Source organism: Anguilla rostrata, chromosome 7 (assembly GCF_018555375.3).
Source record: "Anguilla rostrata isolate EN2019 chromosome 7, ASM1855537v3, whole genome shotgun sequence".
Taxonomy (NCBI): Eukaryota; Metazoa; Chordata; class Actinopteri; order Anguilliformes; family Anguillidae; genus Anguilla; species Anguilla rostrata.
Window position 1 is genome coordinate 15,397,284 of NC_057939.1, and position 17,177 is coordinate 15,414,460.

The window sequence follows — 17,177 nt, forward strand, 5'->3', positions numbered from 1 at the left end:
TAAGTGATTGACCCTTCTCTCGCGTCCTCTGGGGTTTCTCCTCCAATGGCAGCGGCCCCATAAAACACAGAGGCTGAAGGGTAATTACCTGGTCAGTGGAGTGGAGGATGGCATCGCCGTGGCAACCCTGCATCAGCACTTTTCTGTCTTTAATTGCCTCCTCCAACTGACCCGACGTCATGGCACTATGGGTACGTGTTATGCCGAGATGTGCTGATGTATGTAAAGCAATTTGTGTGTGAAGCGTGAATAGTAAATTAACCAAAGTAATGCACCATTAATATTACGCCCCCCCCCCCCACCACACACACACACATATACACACTCACAGACTCACTCTCATCACCACAACTACTAAGCCCCAAATACTCTCCCCCAAAGTTTCCCGTAAATAGCACAGTAAGCACAGTGGAATAACCTGAAGCATAAAAGGAGGCAGCCTGAATCACAGAGCTCCTCTTGGTAAAATGTGCTGTTGGGATGGCTCTCTGAACTGCTTCAGAGATCAGGGCAGGTAAGATGCTGGAATTATGGAACTGATACTATGGAGCTGAGAAGAGAACTGGAAGTGAGAGGGAGAGAGGAGAGAGAGAGAGAATGATTACTGTGAGAGGGGTAGAGAGAGAATGATAGAATTGAAAGTGGGAAGAGAGAGAGAGATTGTTGTACTTAAACTCCTGGTCCCTGAGATCTGTGACTAATGACTTTAGATGAAAGGAAGGTTCTGCGTTTCCAGGATGCAGGAAGTCCGTGAATGTGCCTGTGAGTTACTAGTGCTGCAAAAATGTCATTCCCAGATTGCCACGATAGTGTTTTTTATGGTGGTTACACCCCTAGGCCTCATGTTACCAATAATGCTGCCTTACATTCCCTCTGTCATAAACCCTGTTCCAAACTACACAGTCACCAACACGGCAGTGCTCTATTCAGAGACCCACAGTTCTCACCTTTTCTGCCTTCCTGAGGATAGTCTGATGTGAAAATGTTTCCGTTCAGTGCTGCTATCGCCTCGTCTAGCTCGTAACACATCGTACAGTTTAAGTGAATCTGTTTAATTCAATGTGGTTGTGCAGTTCAGCATTACTTTGTAGTGCAGTGTGTCCCTGTGCAGAAATATGTTCATTTTTCCCACAGTCGTGAACATTTCAGATAGTCCTGATAACAAGGGCTCAAAACCAGAGGTACTCAGCCGTATTCATTCGTCTCATTTGAAGTGTTCCGTTTCCCAGCATTGTCCTAGTATTTTACACATGGAATCATTTAGTCAGGAATTTTGGATTTATGGCGGCTCTGTAGGAAGACATGGAGTCCTTTGCGGATGTTTGCAGCTCCCAGTGCCAAAAAACATGCCGGAAAAGCAAGAAGGCTGCCCGCACATATTTACAGCAGCTTCGTGCAGATCGCGACATTCCAGCACGGTGCTGGTCTCACCCGCGGTTTGAGATCAGATTCCGGCGGACTTCCCGGGTAACCCCTGGAACGCCGTGGTCTTGTGCTAATTGGGTTGCGTCACCGGGAGCGCGGGAGGGAACCGGTGGGTCCGAGTCAGCGCCGATTATTTAATGGCAGGCGGTGAAAGGGCCCAGTCCTGCCGGGACATTTGGGTTCTCCGTCCTCCTTCCCTTCCACACTTTGATCTTATTTTCGTTCTTCCCCCAAACCTCAGGGCTCATCAGAAGGATGGGAAGTTCTGTAGTCAAATTATATCTTGTAATAGTATTGTTTCTTTGTGTAGCTCCATTATAGTGAATATCAATGATAGGACTACTTAGCTATACTCTATGTTCTCTAACTACAGTATGCATTAATTCGAGAGCAGTGTACTTTTACAGGATAAAGTTCCTATATGATTTAATGTAAAGGCTGTGGGTAAATATAACCCGATAATGGTAGACAATAGTCATAGAATATCTTTTACAGGGATATAAAAGCTCCTGGATAATTAGTTGTAAAAGCTGTGCCTCAGTCAGATCTCACTATGAAAAACATTTGGTATGGCATGTGTTTTGGAGCGATATGAATTTCCTGTGTATCGGGGTTAAAAGTTGTAATTTGCTATAATTGGTGCTTACTTCACTCTGGAGAACATCAGCAGAAGACTTGCCCCTCTCAGCTGTTCCTGTTTAAGGAGGCTGAGTTCACCACTGTGTCTGATCCAGATTTACAGCTCACAGCCTCCTCTTTGATCTGGTCATCCAGAGGGCCGCGGGGGAGCTGGAGCCAACAGCCGCGTACATTGAGAAATATTAGATATTTACTGCCATGGCAACCATGGTATGTGAAACAGCCTCTCAGATGACTCCTTGGCCAGCTAGAGGGCCATCTTTAACAAAGGAGCAGTTACTGGTTAAGAAGAAGTTGAAATGCCTGCTTTAAAAGTGGCAGGTTTTTAGGGTATCCCTGCGGCGTGTGCAAAACAACTGGAATTGTAAGTGCCTCGGCAGTTTCAAAGTGAAATAAGACATTTCAGTCCGATGTGTGTATGATTTGTCCTTTAGTGACTCTCTGGTCTAATTTATCATAGAAACTGCAGAACTACACGAGGCAGTATTCATCAATGCCATTGTTGTTCTTGCAAACCTAATGCTTGCTTTGATCGGTTTAGTTCTTGTAAATGGGAAGCACTGATGGAGTGTTTGTGTTTGTTTCTCACTAACTGGCCGGCTTATCTCACCCAAAAGTCATAAAAAGGTTTGCTCATTGTTATCCACATATGAATCAATCACCAGAGGAAGTGTAGGCCCAAGTCTGTTTCAGTAGTTAGCCAGTATGGTACCCTGTAAATGGTCAATAGTGTGTACGTGCATACACACACATACAGATACACACACACACACACACACGCACGCATACACACTCGCACGCACACACATGCACGCACACACACACACAAACACACATGCTTGTTAAGCTCTGTCTGCGCCGTCCTTTGTCTTCGTGAAAAGGAGGCTCGTTTTTGCTGTCTTATCGGGGGATTAATGGATACTGAGACAGGCATTTCCTGAACCCTTATGAATCAGCCTGGTTTCATAGGGCACTGCCTGCAGAGACACATGTTTACTCATTTGATTACAGGACATGAGTGTTTTTGAAAAACATTTAATGGAACATGAGGTTTTGACCAGCTCCATGGTGGTAATATTAAGTGATTGAGCGAGTGAGTAAAAAGTATTAGATTGTAGCTACTGTGTTTAAACACTGTCCACATTAAACAGCCTTTTAATGTGAGTCTAATAAGGCTCGGTACTAATGTAGGCTGTTTTCTGCTGTTTGGTAGCACAGTGTGGCAAGAAAGGTTGGAAACAAGTCGGCAATAAGATGGAAGATTATCGGGAGTGCTGGAGACGTCCCAGTCTGTAATCTTTGAAATCAAAAACACAATGAGTTAATAAAAATATCGCTTTCATAAAGCTCTGTTTTTGTGACTTTGCATTTTTATTAAGTACAGGTTTTAGAGTTCCCACCGCAAGAAATAAAACCAGGGGGAAAAGAATTCCCAGGAACATGGCTTTCATTCCATACGGCGCAATCGGAATGAAAAAGCATATGGATCAGCCTTATGGGATCTGGAGCCGGGATAACTTTGGATTGGATTTGACAATCCCTGAGTCCAGGTGTAAACACACAGCCATATCCCAGCGGACACTTTCCAAGCTGTTGGTTAGTTACCGTTCCTGTTTTGTGCTGGGGTTTGCTTAGTCTGCAACTCATTGGCCTGTACATACCAGTCCATTTTTTGTGTTAAGACTTTGAGAGAGTTGAGATCAAAGCCTGCAAAAGCAAAAAGTGAATTAGAGCTGTATTCTCAGTGCCAGTGATTTATGGTACAGTGGATTGTCTTTGATAGTACGTAGAGAGTCTCTACACAGAACTGTAGTTGACATTTGGGCGACTAGTCCCACGTGAATTCACATATTCACATGAGCAATTATTGTTTGATAGGAATTGTACATAGAAAAATACACCCTGAAGCACTTTTATGGGCACAGGGTTGTCGCATACAGAACCGAGACCAAAAACTGCATGCGGCAAAATATTTCTAGTCAGACAGTTTGCATATTCGTATTCACCCTTTACTGTTGTCCTCAGAAATCAGAAATGGCGTGTTTTGTGCAGTGCCAGTTGTACATTGGTCATAAGTGCATATGTCCAACTTCACCCAACACCACCACCCCCCCCCCCCCCAGGAAATTACAGGGACATTCACAAATGACCAATGGCTGCCATGCCATGCGTTCCAGATTCCAGAATTGCGGGAGAAATATGGGCCGAAGTGTAGCTGATCCTCCCTGCGAACATTAGTCACGGCCATCCATCAAACCCCTCTCCGAGGCCCTGTCCTGTCGCTCCCCGCCCTGCGCTCGACCGTGTCAGCGGCCTCCGCCCACGCAGGGGCCGCGCGCCGCGTCTCCGGCGCTGCCGCTAAATCTGCCTCGCTGAGGGTCACGTGTCGCCGCTGGAGTTCCCCGAAGATGTATCGCGTGTCTGGGATGGATCGGCTGGAAGCGAGTCGGCCGCCTGCGTGTCAGACGGGTCGGCTGGGGGGCAGGCGGTGCTACCGGTGTGTGCGCCGGCGGTTCGATGGAGTCGCCAGGGCTGTGGGCCGCTGAGCCCCGCCCATTCCTCACCAGGGTCCTGCCCCCCGGTGACTCTGAACTCAAGCGTTCCATGTCACGTTTAGCCATACAAACCCACTGGAAGGCTCAGGGTGGTTTAAATGTTCAACCGCGTTTGTCTGTGGACCCGACTGTGACGTGAGAAACCTAAGCGCTTTTTATGGACTATCAGCTATGCAGGACTTTTATCGTTTGAATGACGCTTAAATCATTCATAAATGATTGTAGCTGCAACGTAAACAAAATGAACAAATCATCTTTCCAGTCTATGACTTTGTCAGGAACAACATACATCTGTTCTGTTCTTTTATTTTTGTTGTTAAGTTTTTTGCAAATCAGCAGTTGGGGTGAAAACTCCCTGCACAGTTGACTTATTTAATAAGAATGTTTACACTGATGAATGCCTCCATTAAATCACGCTGCCTCTTGCTGTTTCTTTTCCCTTATGCTTTCTGACGGCCCTTAAATCACCTCAGACCAGGATTTTTATAACTCCGAGTCGAGTTAACTGTGCCACGCCCACTTTTCAGAGAGTCTCCACCAGAAACTTGCGTCTAGCCAATCACATGTCTGCTTATGTCAAGGCAGGATTTGCATGGGGAATACAGTGCTTAAACTGTGTGGAAGTTTGAGTCAAGCATGTGCATCTAAAGACAGTGTTGGCCCCTTCTTGTGTGTATGTTTATACATGTATATATATTGAATTCCAGGTTTTATGTTATCTGGTCTTTGTTAAGTGTTAGACTAAGACTAAGCACAGAGTGCTTGTGTTTGTCTTGTCAGCTGCCTTTCCTTTCTGCCCCAGAGTGTTCACATTCTTTGCCTCTTTGCCCCTCCCCCTTAACCCCCCACCCCACCATTTAATGCATTCCACACAGGGTTAACTGATTCCCATGGAACATAGCTTGTTTCATACTGCTATTGTGCTGTACAGCCTTTTAATACAGCAATGATAATTAGCTGTAAAAACTTCTATTTCCAGTGTCTCCTGTAGAGAGAGACTGTTTTAACCAGCAGGAGAGAGAGAGTAGGACTGTGAGGGAGTGAGTGGAGTGTGTGTGTGCTCTACTCTCAAGTCCTGTCTCCTGAAAAGGAAGAGGCCCTGACCACAGATTCTGTATCATAGTTTTTGATTTGGTTTCTGATTCCAGTCAGAAAGGACAGCTGGCTGCAGCTTCTATATAGTGTATACATACAGTGTATTTTCCACTGGAACAGGCACACATGGGGGAATGGGAGGGAAATGGGGGGAAAAAAATCCCAACAATGGTGTTGTTTTGGTCGGGTGAGGGGAGCTGCCCATAGCAAACGAAACTCTCTCTGCTCCTCTGAACTCTGTCCACCCCCCCCCCCCCCCTTTGGATTGGGAGGCCTATGCCGGCTGCCTGATTTTCGTGCAGGAAGTACAGTCCCACGGGGAGGTGGGATGGGTTGTGGGAGGGGCAGGGGGGATTTGGGCGGAGGGGGGTTTTAGAACAGAATGCCTCCTGCTCCACGGAGAGGAAACTCGTACTGCAGCCACACACTCCCACAGACCGCCTCCGAGCACACTCTGCCTCTTTGGAGTGATTTAACACAGGGAGAGTGGCTGTCGGGAGTTCTGAGAGGGAAAAGAGGTGGAAGTGAGTAGAAAAAGAAGCCATTTCCCTCTTTTTCGGAGCGCAGAGCCAGGCCGGACAGCCGGAGTTTGCGAACCCGACCGCGTCTGGATGTGATTAGAGCCAGCAATCCTCTCTTTGCTTGAGATACAGCCACCGCGGAGGAAGATGGGAAGAGTCACGTCTGTGTGTGTCTCTCCTGCGCTGTAGGTGTTCCAATGGAGGCAGCTGGAGAACCTGTACTTCAGAGAGAAGAAGTTTTCTGTGGAAGTTCATGACCCTCGCAGGTAAATCTATAAAACATGGCACTGTTGCTGGGGGAACCCATCTGACTTCTGACCTCCCGGTCTTAGAAAACTGGTGTCTGTGCTGACTCTTCTGTGAGTACTAGCGGCTATTCTTGTGTGCTTGATTCAGAATTCCATCCTATTCTTCATAGTACTTTATTACTTATTTATCTTTTAAATTGGCTGGATCTTAATAGGAACTTTCCCCTCTGTAAGAAGTTCTGTTGGAATAACACTGCTTGAAATAAGGTTTGTCTGATTGATCAATTAATTGATTGACTGTTGCCATCGATTGATTGCTTGATACAGTAGATATAAGGCTAACTCTGAATGCAAGTCACAAGGTGGACTATTCTGTTAGGTGTAGAAGCTGACCTAACCCAGTGGGGTATATAATGACAAATCTGAACGGAAAGTTTTCAGAACATATGCAGTCGTTATAGAAATGGATTATCCTGCTGTTTTCATTGTCTATTACATCATGTGGATTTCCCCTGTTACCCCTCTTTTGCTTCTCTGTCCTCCTCTTCATGGTATGTGGGACAGGTCGATAGTTCAGCCCTGCAGTTGCTTGACTTGAGAATGTGCTGTACTCTACCACAGCACACTTTCTTAAATGAATCCCTACGGTACGGTTGAATACGGTTCTCTGGGTTTCTGATATCAGATTGACATGGCTGAGTTTTCTTCTAATTATCTCAGTGTATTTGGAAAAAGTCATTTGAAAATTAAACACAGACATGGTAAATGGCCCTTGCTGTAATATTTTATATATCCAATAATGCACTTTCCTGATTGGGCCTTTTACTGTACCTATTTAGCTCTGTATAGTAGGCTTAAATATTTATTCCACTAGTTAATATTAGGATATTAGTACAGGAAGAGAAAAGAGCAGCGTTTGAAAGTGGTCAACCTTTGCAGGGCTGTTACTGCATTAAAACCGTTCCCTTTTAGAAGAGATTGCTATCAGGCTACTTTCAGTCCCTTTAAATAAGCAACGTCACCCAAGTGAAGCGAGGTGGAAGATTCCATTTGTTCCCAGCTATCCTTGACAGAGGCTGAGGCATGGTTGCTAACGGTTTAAAAAAGATTTATGATGCTTTAATACCAGCCTGGGGGGGGAAATGGCAGTCACTTTCACTGCTGTAACTGTTCGGTCTACTTAACATACAGTGAACCCTTTTTTTTCCCCAAAGAAGAAAACAGCTATATTTGTTTTATGTTCGCAGCCTAATGTCTCTGTTAGGTGAAAGCCAGTTTGATAATCAGATAGAAGTGTCTCAGGCAACAGCCTGTGTTGTAGAATATGGGAAACTCCATATGTGGCACCATTTTAATAAGCCTTTTTAACTGTAAAACTCAATCAGGGCTGTTATAAAATGCATGTATTTTAAGTGCTTTGTGTTTTAAATGACGCTCAAATACCATGGAAAATATTAACGTAAGCGTAAATAGGGTATATAAAAGTGTTTGTGGTTTCAAATTCGTATATAAGCACCACTGTGTGCAAAAAACATTATTATCCTTGCTTATAAAATGGGTTTGTGCGGCTTCAAAGTATGTTAATTACATTGCGGTAGTTAATTTTTGGTGTGTTATTTAAATGAAATTTAATGATCACTATATAATTTCTAGATATCTTTGTAAACAAGGTTTATTGCCAGAGCATATCTTTGCAGGTTATTGGTCTATACAGAATATAATTCCATGTTGGGTAGTTATAGATCATGTATAATAGTTCTTGTAAAGAACAACACTGTTGTATACAGTGTATATAAAGTGGTTTTGATGTTCCCTCCAACTGCAGGGCGTCGGTGACCCGAAGGACGTTTGGCCACAGTGGCATCGCGGTGCACACCTGGTATGCCTGCCCCGCCCTGATAAAGTCCATCTGGGCCATGGCCATCAGCCAGCACCAGTTCTACCTGGACAGAAAACAGAGCAAGGTGAGCGAGAAGACTGCAAGAAGAGCTCTGGGTTCACAGGCTTTGGCCGTTTTTTGCGTGGAGTACTCCTCTGTGGGCCTGGTCTGTAATCTTTGGATTCTTTTACAGCTTAAGATGTTCTGCTCGCAGAGACTGTCCAATATGACTATATAAGTTCTTGGTCCAGAGGTTTCTAGAGAACAATCTTATTTTTTCTAATTGGCAAATTATTGATGCATCTTCTCAGCCTGTTTAGGTCCTTTGTAAATAGTGTCTTCACTTTATTTAATAGATAAAATATAGTCAAGTCATTAAATGTTTACTTTTCTGTTAAATAACTTATTTTTCGTTGGTCTCTGCAGTCAAAAATCCATGCGGCACGAAGCCTGAGTGAGATCGCGATTGACCTGACGGAGACTGGAACACTGAAGACTTCCAAACTGGCCAACATGGGCAGCAAGGGAAAGATTATCAGCGGGAGTAGTGGGAGTCTTCTGTCATCAGGTGAGAAGAGCAGAGATACACCAAGCCTTCAGAACCAGGACTCTATACTGTCATACACCGGCCTTCAGAACCAGAACTATATACTGTCATACACTAGGCCTTCAGAACCAGAACTATATACTGTCGTACACCAGGCCTTCAGAACCAGAACTCTATACTGTCATACACCGGCCTTCAGAACCAGAACTATATACTGTCATACACTAGGCCTTCAGAACCAGAACTATATACTGTCATACACTAGACCTTCAGAACCAGAACTCTATACTGTCATACACTGGCCTTCAGAACCAGAACTCTATACTGTCATACACCAGCCTTCAGAACCAGAACTATATACTGTCATACACTAGGCCTTCAGAACCAGAACTATATACTGTCATACACCAGGCCTTCAGAACCAGAACTATATACTGTCATGCACCAGGCCTTCAGAACCAGAACTCTATACTGTCATACACTAGGCCTTCAGAACCAGAACTCTATACTGTCATGCACCAGGCCTTCAAAACAAGAACTCTCCTGTTATACACCAGGCCTTAAACCCAGGACCCTGTTCTCTTACTAGCTGTGTTTTAGTGTGTGTACATGTGCTAGTGTAATTATAGCTTACATTCATGCTTTAGTGCATTGTGCCTGCTGTTTGCCCCCATTGTTTGGCGTAATGTGTTTGGTGACAGACACCCTTTCGAAGACCTCGGGACATTGTGCTCGCGCGAAGCTCGAGCGCGTGTTCTGCTGCGGACAATGCCGGGCTGAGTGAGCAATACACTCCATTGTCTGGGTTTGATTTCTCCGCCTGCAATGGGAGAAGGAAATGAGTGTGTGTGAAATAACCGGAGGGCCTTCTGACTTCTCCGTGTTGATTTTGGACGGAGGCCTGGGTTTCAGTTTTCTTGTTTGAGCGGTGAGGTCCTAAGGGGAAGTGCTGTGTTTAATACTTTCTCATTAGGGTCCTGTTTCATAAGCAGAGATCAGCATGTCTTATTTATTGGCCACACATGCAGAGAAAGCAGTCTCTCTCTCTCTCGTGTAGAGGAGGGGGCTGGTGGTGGGAGTTGGACAGGGGACAGTTGTTAGAGCATGGTATGTCGGCTGGGGCTGTGAGGAGATTAAGTCTTCAGTTCCATGTCTCGCGCTGAAAAACTTGTAAACAAGACACTGTCTAGCAAGAGCGTTATAATTGAATGAATGAGTATGGGAAAATCACAAAGCATATACAGTTGCAGACAAATGATGATGGTCTGGTTTGGAATGTGTTTAAATTCCTGTCATCTTTCACTTAACAAGTCATATTTTAGCTGAACCAGTGGCTATGGGGTAAAGGTTATAGCAGAGCATAGTTATGGTTTTTCTCACTGTGTGTAGGAAAGGATGATTGCTTTGGTTTAAATCGGACTGCATACCATGCCCTTCTTTTAGAGTAGCTCTTTTTATCCTGGTACTGAATGAGTCCTCAGCTTGTGAATGTGATTCCTGGGTGTAAAGTACAGAATAGTATGGACTGTTTGGAGGTGCATCCTGTTCCTTGGTAGGGGAGAGGTTGGGGCTTATGTGTTGAAATATTGCCTTCCTGCCCTTGCCCTGCCAGAAACAGTTGACCCCGGGTTCCATCTTCAGGCAGGAGGCCCTGACCCGGGCTGTGACCCCAACATGGAGCGGGCCCCTTTGGCTGCTCCACTGCGAGCCCGTGGGCCCCGATGAGGAAGTGGCCCCAGCTCCACGCTGTGGGGTGAGAACACAGCTCCAGCCCTGCTCCCCCTAAATCTCATAGCAAACTGGGCTGCTTTTAGCTGCTTCACACTTCAACCCAACAGGGCTGTGCTCAGCCGGGGAATTGGATTGCTCAGCACAGGCAAGCAAGGTCTTGGCATATTTGCATCAACTTTATATTTCAGCAGATCTAAGCTCCTGCACCTGAATACTGACAGGTTCTGCCTCTCATATGAGGCCATGAAAGAGGTTAATTTGGAGTCTTTTTTATTTGTAACACTCTTTTTCTGTAGTGCTTCTCAGCCTCTGCCTGAAATCTTCAGTAAATTACTTTTTATGCTACCTCACATTCTGCTGATCTGTAGACATCCTTGCACTTTTAAGACATTTTCCCCACAGCTATTTTATTTTGTTTTCTTTTTTCTCCCCAAAAATAAGAAAACCACAATGTTGCTATTTCATAAATCTTAACGCATGTTAATCTCCTTGCCAGCAATCCTGCACTTTCTCCCATTCTCTGGAGGAAGCTTCACACTGTGAAAAATGGCTCTGTGGATATTTCCTCCACTTGCCCTAAGGCCTTATCCTGAAGCTTGCATCAAGTGGAGTGTTCCTTCATTTCCTCCGTTTGAGAGAAATGGATTTTAACGCCTGAAAGTTTAACCCCCGGGGACACCCGAGCCCCCACCAGGTTCGATCATTGACAAATCGCTGAGGGAGAAAAGACCAATAAACCTGCCAGCCAGTCAAGAACAAACTTCTCCATCTCGCTATCATCTCCTCAGTATGGCAAAAACCGCCATCGGTTACAGAGCGGCGCAAGCCGCGGAGCTTTGAAAACCAACGCGACTGCGATGGATGCTCCTGCAGATCTTGCCCACTGGGTCTTATCTTGTGATTGCTTTAATGGGGCGGCGCGGCGCTTGGCTGGCCAGCTCGTTTAGAGGAGGGTAATTAGAGAAAGTGGCTGAGCAGCCCTGAACACGGTCCCCTGCTCTGCTGTCTCACCTAATTACCAGCCCTCATTGATACCCCCCCCTCCCACCCCCCGAGCAGACACTGCGGTCAGGCTCCACGGGCACGGGGGTGGGGCCGTCAGCGGGTTAACTGCTGGGAACCCAACCAGACGGTGAAACGGCTCTGTTCTTATTGCGGCAGATTTGTCTCTTTAGTGGTGCTGCATGTTTATCTTTATTTGCAAAAGCAGTGATCGGGGTTGCACAAAAGGATGCTTGTGTGCGGTTATTGGTTGGTGTCAAGGGTGTGGAGGGTCCTTAATCCTGCTTGGGAATGTCAAGCACAGTGTAGCAGTTTAGGCAAAATTGTAAATATGTGTCATGTGTTACTGAATGCTTCTTTTGGACTGTGTGGGTCTTACAGCAGTCTAATTTCTCCCATAAGATGAGGCTTGCTAAGATTTGCCCCGTGGCTGTAAATTAGGACACATCAGGGAGTCTTGTGGATAACTTGCACGGCTCCTCATCTCACAAGAGAGGCACGCATTTTTCCGGAGTACTGCCACTCAACGAGCAGTGAATGTTTTTCACCTCCCCGAATTCTGTCACTTTCTAGTAAGCGACAGGAAATAGAAAAGCAACGGAGCGATGGTGGTGCAAGGTCGCCGTGAGAGAACCATTTCTCTGACAGGCCAGCGACGCTCTCAGAGAATCCGTAACGTTGAGTAAACACCGCAACCCTGCCCCCATCTCACGTCTTTGTTATGAATGCAACCGTCCCACGGTCGACCGCTCCAACCTGGGTGAGCACAGGAAACCGCACATCAACCCGCTGTCTTTTCTCTACACCCGGGGAGTCGGAGCTCGAACGGTCGGTTTACACGGCCGGTTTGCCTGTCACACAGAGATGAGCCCTGGACTAAATCATGTGGCCCCAGGGAGCAAAGTTAACACCATCCGGTCATTTTCCTTTCAGGCAGTTAGGGTAATGAATGAATGTGCCGTTAGTGTAATGTCCCCCCCCATGTGAATCCCCTCTCCTCAGGAAGCACTGTTGACACGGAGCCGCTCGGGCCGGCCCCCACTCTCTGCCTGACGGATATCCGCCGCTGTTAGCTGCACACCTTGTTTCGCCCCCTCGACGAACAGCTCAGCGTCTGGGTGTTCGCTCCGTGTCTGAACGGATGTGTCCTTTTGAACCTCTGTCACAATAACACGCTTCTTCCTTTTCCAGCCTTCACAATGAGCCGGTGCTTATTTTATTAGAGCGCTGTGGAATGCAAAGACTGCACAGCCGTACTACTATCATGTAGCATAAGCCTGTACATCTACTGTAGCCACGTAGGTTTTGTACATTAAGGTGAAAAATCTGTGTTTTCACTTTTTGATTCAGTATGTAGCTGTGGTGAACTGAGTCTCAGACTCTTGTTTAGGGGATACATGGAATAAACAATTTTGTTCAATATTTATCCATTTTATTATTATGCATTAAAAACATCCAATTGTTTTGGACACATTTTAATTTATCAAGGAGAGCCAAGCATATATTTTACAGTTTATCTCCTTATGTGGAAAAACTATGAAGTGCTGCAACAAACCCAGTTCAGGTTGGTCCTAGTGTTGATTTTATCTTTGCTAGAGGGGGTATACTCACTAGTGTATATCTGGGAGTAGTGAACAGTGTATGGTATGTCTGGGGGAAGTGAGCCTAAAAATGTCTGAGAATCAGTACAAGTTCTCACACATTGGTGTCTTCAATGAAAGGCTTGTCAGAAACATGTACTTGGTTGGTTCCTCTTGCTCCCCATCCCCTTGACTAGAGCATATTTTTTTTAAAAACACGCAGACAGTGATGCTGCAAGTCTTTCATTGTGACTGCCCAAAAGACTAGACTCCACCACTCCTGTCCCAGAAATAAAGCCACATTTGCCCTTTTCACTCTTTATTGAGATGGAAGAGATAACATTTCTACCGATGTCTGACCCAGTATCACCCGATCCCAGGGCAGGGGTGTTTATGGAAGGGTCAAGCTTTGTTTAGGCTCTGTCTGGAACAGGTTTTTTTTTTGTTATCTCGAAGGTCAGAAAGGGTTCACTGCTTTACCTTCGTTGTTTGTATGAAAAGAGCTTGGGACTGCCTGTGGCAGTATCTGCCTGGAGTCAGGTTTTGAGCTTTATTACAGATGTCGGGCGGTGCATTGTTAGCGGGGTGAACCAAATCAAGGAAATGTGTATTGACAGGTTCCCAGGAGTCGGATAGCTCCCAGACCGCCAAGAAGGACATGCTAGCTGCCCTCAAGGCCAGGCAAGAAGCCCTGGAGGAGACACTGCGGCAGCGACTGGAGGAGCTCAAGAACATCTGCATCCGAGAGGCAGTAAGAGCCAGGGCCAGGATGGCTCCCCCTTCAGGAGGGAGGCCCAAGTTGCAAGCAGAATGTATAGTAGACCAACAAGTGACGTTAGCATTTGGGAGTGTCCTCATGTTCTGTCTCTCTCTGCATCAGGAACTGACTGGTAAGCTGCCCAAGGAGTACCCCCTGGACCCGGGCGAGGAGCCTCCGACTGTCCGCCGCAAGATTGGCACAGCGTTCAAGCTGGATGAACAGAAGATACTGCCAAAGGGAGAGGTGAGAGACTGGCACATCGAGCACTTCCTACAACCTTTGACCTTTTCAGCATGGTTAATGGGATCTGCAAACTTCTGCAGAGTTAAACTGACCAGATTCTGGTCTGTGATGAAGTATGTGCACGTCCAGTAATTTGATATTTGAATATTTCATACCCATCTTTTTCTTTTCCAGATTCACTGTCTGAAACAAAATGTTAAGCATCTTTCTTGTTGTTTAATATCATGACATTTAAAATTGGGTCAGTTTCTTTTTAATCTTTGCTAATTGAAATATTTGAATAATAAAATTTTTGTTTTATCCTTAACCATGTATTGATTCATTGTCCTGCCCATTTGAATCTTAAATAATCATTGTTACCTACTCTTTCCACAATTGTGTCTGCTGTCTAAAAATAGGCAGCCTCATGTTTATCGTGGGAAGTGGCAGTAGTGGGTTTTGTGTGCACTGAAACAAAGCCAAGGGAGTGATATTGTGATTGCCTAACAGAAACAGAGGGATCTGTTGCTACCCAGCTTAAAGCCAAATGCGCTGTTATGAACAGCGAGCTGAAGCAAGGCAGACATTTATCCGCTCGGCGTGGGAGACCGTGTTCCGAGCGCACGCAGGGAGTGCTGGTCCGAGGGATTCCAGTCGCGTGAGATAGCCCTTTCGCGTGTGACCTAATCTCGTTTATGAGCGCGCCTACCTTTCCGAGAGCTCTCCGCTGGTTCTTGAGCTCCGCTGTCGTTCTGTGCGGAGCTCAACCCCGCGGACCGTTCGGCTCCTCCTTCGCCCTGGGCCTCTGCCCCGGGGCTGAGGTCACTGACAGTGCGGCTGTGGTTCTTGGATGCGGGAGAGGGCCGGAGATCCCACAACGAGCCCAGTTGTCCCCGTCCCCCCTCCCCCAATCACAGTCCTTTGTGGCAGTGGAATTAGAGACGTCTGTGATATCACAAGATATTTTTAGAAGTACTTGTGAGCCATTTAAGATATGGTGAGATATGTTTTAGATAAATGTTGTTAATGTTATAAAGAAGAAAGATATCAGCATTCCACACAGGAATTTTAGTCATAACACCGATATGCAGGTATGTACAGGGCAGTAGTGCGTTAAAGCATGTGCATTTACAGTAAAAGGCTAGTGTATGTTAATACGTGTGTGTCTGTGTGCTTGTGGCAGGAGGAGGAGCTGGAGAGGCTGGAGCGGGAGTTCGCCATCCAGTCGCAGATCACCGAGGCGGCGCGGCGGCTGGCCAGCGACCCCCACGTCACCAGCAAGAAGCTGAAGAAGCAGCGGAAGACCTCCTACCTGAACGCCCTCAAGAAGCTGCAGGACATCGAGAACGCCATCAACGAGCACCGTGTCCGCTCGGGCAAGAAGCCCACGCAGCGGGCATCACTCATTATAGAGGGTGAGTCCCAGGCTCAGATGGCCACACTGCCATAGAAACAAAAAATCCAGAGTTTCATTCCATAACTGCTCAGTGCTTTTCAGTCCAATTCGCTCAGGTGCGTCACACTAATCTAATCTGAGTCTATTTTTAGTGCTGTGTAACAATTGGCCTCCTGACAGAAAGTATTTGCTCTGATTGGTCAGGTGACTATAGTGAGCAGTACAAAGAAACACTAGCTTAACGGAAACTTCTGTGTTTTCAATTTAAGCCCCATTTGCTTAATATGGAATCTAGCCTTCAAAGATGAAATCGCAGTCCTATAAACCTCCATACTCATATTCCAGGCAAACTTTTAAATGTGTACTTTTAAATGTTTTTATTCTCCCCAGGTTGTTCTTTTAAAATGTCAGGGTGATTTATATAACACAGGCTACGGGCACAGTAATAATAGAATGGCGGTATCCTGGCTTTGTTCTCATAGATGAAATCAGTGAAAGTGAAAGGCTGTTATTGAGTGATATTTCTGTGAATGCACAAGGGAAGACGATAAACAACAGGGTAACATTTGGATAGTTTTGAAAGACTTTAAAAAGAAATTCACTTGCCAATCTCATTTCATACTCCGGGAAGCTAGATAATTAGAAAACCTATTAAAGCCATACGCTGTTGTGGATCGTAGTTAGCTCTTTCCAATCAAGCGCTAATGTTAATTGTGTGAGAATGACATTCACAGTGTGTGTATGAATATGGTAAATACGCATTCTGCCCATTATGTTGTCAGTATTTGGCCAAATGACTAAACTTCCCTTTGGAATAATAAAACATCCCCAGCTGGTAGTAAATATAGATGTATTTTGTCCATTAGTACTTTATACTTCATCATAAACATATAAATAATATAAGTAAGGCAGTTTTAAAGCAGGCACCATCATCACAGACTGCTGACCTTGTCACCTTTTTCCATCCATCTCAGTTGCTATATAAACTGCAGCTGAAGTGTACTGTTGGTAGAATGTTGCTCCTGAGCCACATCATTGTTGTATTTGCAGTGGAAGAGGGAGAACAGAGAGTACATTCAGGATGTAATGAGAAAATCAGAATCGGTTTTGGTTCAGCCTTTGAGTTTTGCAAGCTGCTCTGACCGCCCCCCTTTTTCTTCACAGAGGCGAATCTCGGCTCTGAAGACAGCTCCCTGTCAGACGCTCTGGTCCTCGACGACGGTACGCCGATCCGATCGGCCATTTTGATGATGGTGCTCTCAGTGCCGTTTATGGCTGACCCTGTCGACACCCACTCTTAATTGCCCTTCTAGACCAAGTAAATGTAGCTGTTGCTGTGGATACAGAAGGCATAGTTCATGCACACAAAGAGCGCTGTATGCATATCAGTGAAGAGAAGAGGTTTGGAGAAAAATGAGGGGGAAGGAGACAGTGAGAGAGACAGCAGTATTGACTGAGGATTCTGCTGTGTTATTTTTGGCTTCAGAGTCAGTATGGTAGTCATATTTAAGTTATTTAAGAGCACCATTTAAGAGCATAGCAGTTCAATGTTATGAATTGATGCGTTTAGGGCATTT

General features: G+C 45.6%; 1 protein-coding gene across 15 annotated transcripts in view; it reads left to right on the plus strand.

Moving 5' to 3' along the window:
- Positions 1-17,177, plus strand: part of LOC135259135 (FERM domain-containing protein 4A-like) — a 148,541-nt gene that overhangs the window by 121,484 nt on the left and 9,880 nt on the right. For 10 of the 15 annotated variants that reach the window (XR_010331208.1, XM_064343097.1, XM_064343098.1 and 7 more), the window contains exons 12-18: positions 6,425-6,500; positions 8,305-8,447; positions 8,789-8,930; positions 13,840-13,973; positions 14,103-14,225; positions 15,388-15,619; positions 16,765-16,821. Coding sequence is in view for 14 of the 15 variants with exons in the window: in XM_064343097.1 (XP_064199167.1) it covers positions 6,425-6,500; positions 8,305-8,447; positions 8,789-8,930; positions 13,840-13,973; positions 14,103-14,225; positions 15,388-15,619; positions 16,765-16,821 (907 nt within the window). In the remaining variant the exon portion in view is untranslated. Of the gene's footprint in view, positions 1-6,104; positions 6,239-6,424; positions 6,502-8,304; positions 8,448-8,788; positions 8,931-13,839; positions 13,974-14,102; positions 14,226-15,387; positions 15,620-16,764; positions 16,822-17,177 lie in introns of those variants that run through there. The other 5 variants (XM_064343104.1, XM_064343092.1, XM_064343094.1 and 2 more) reach the window with 3 other exon arrangements.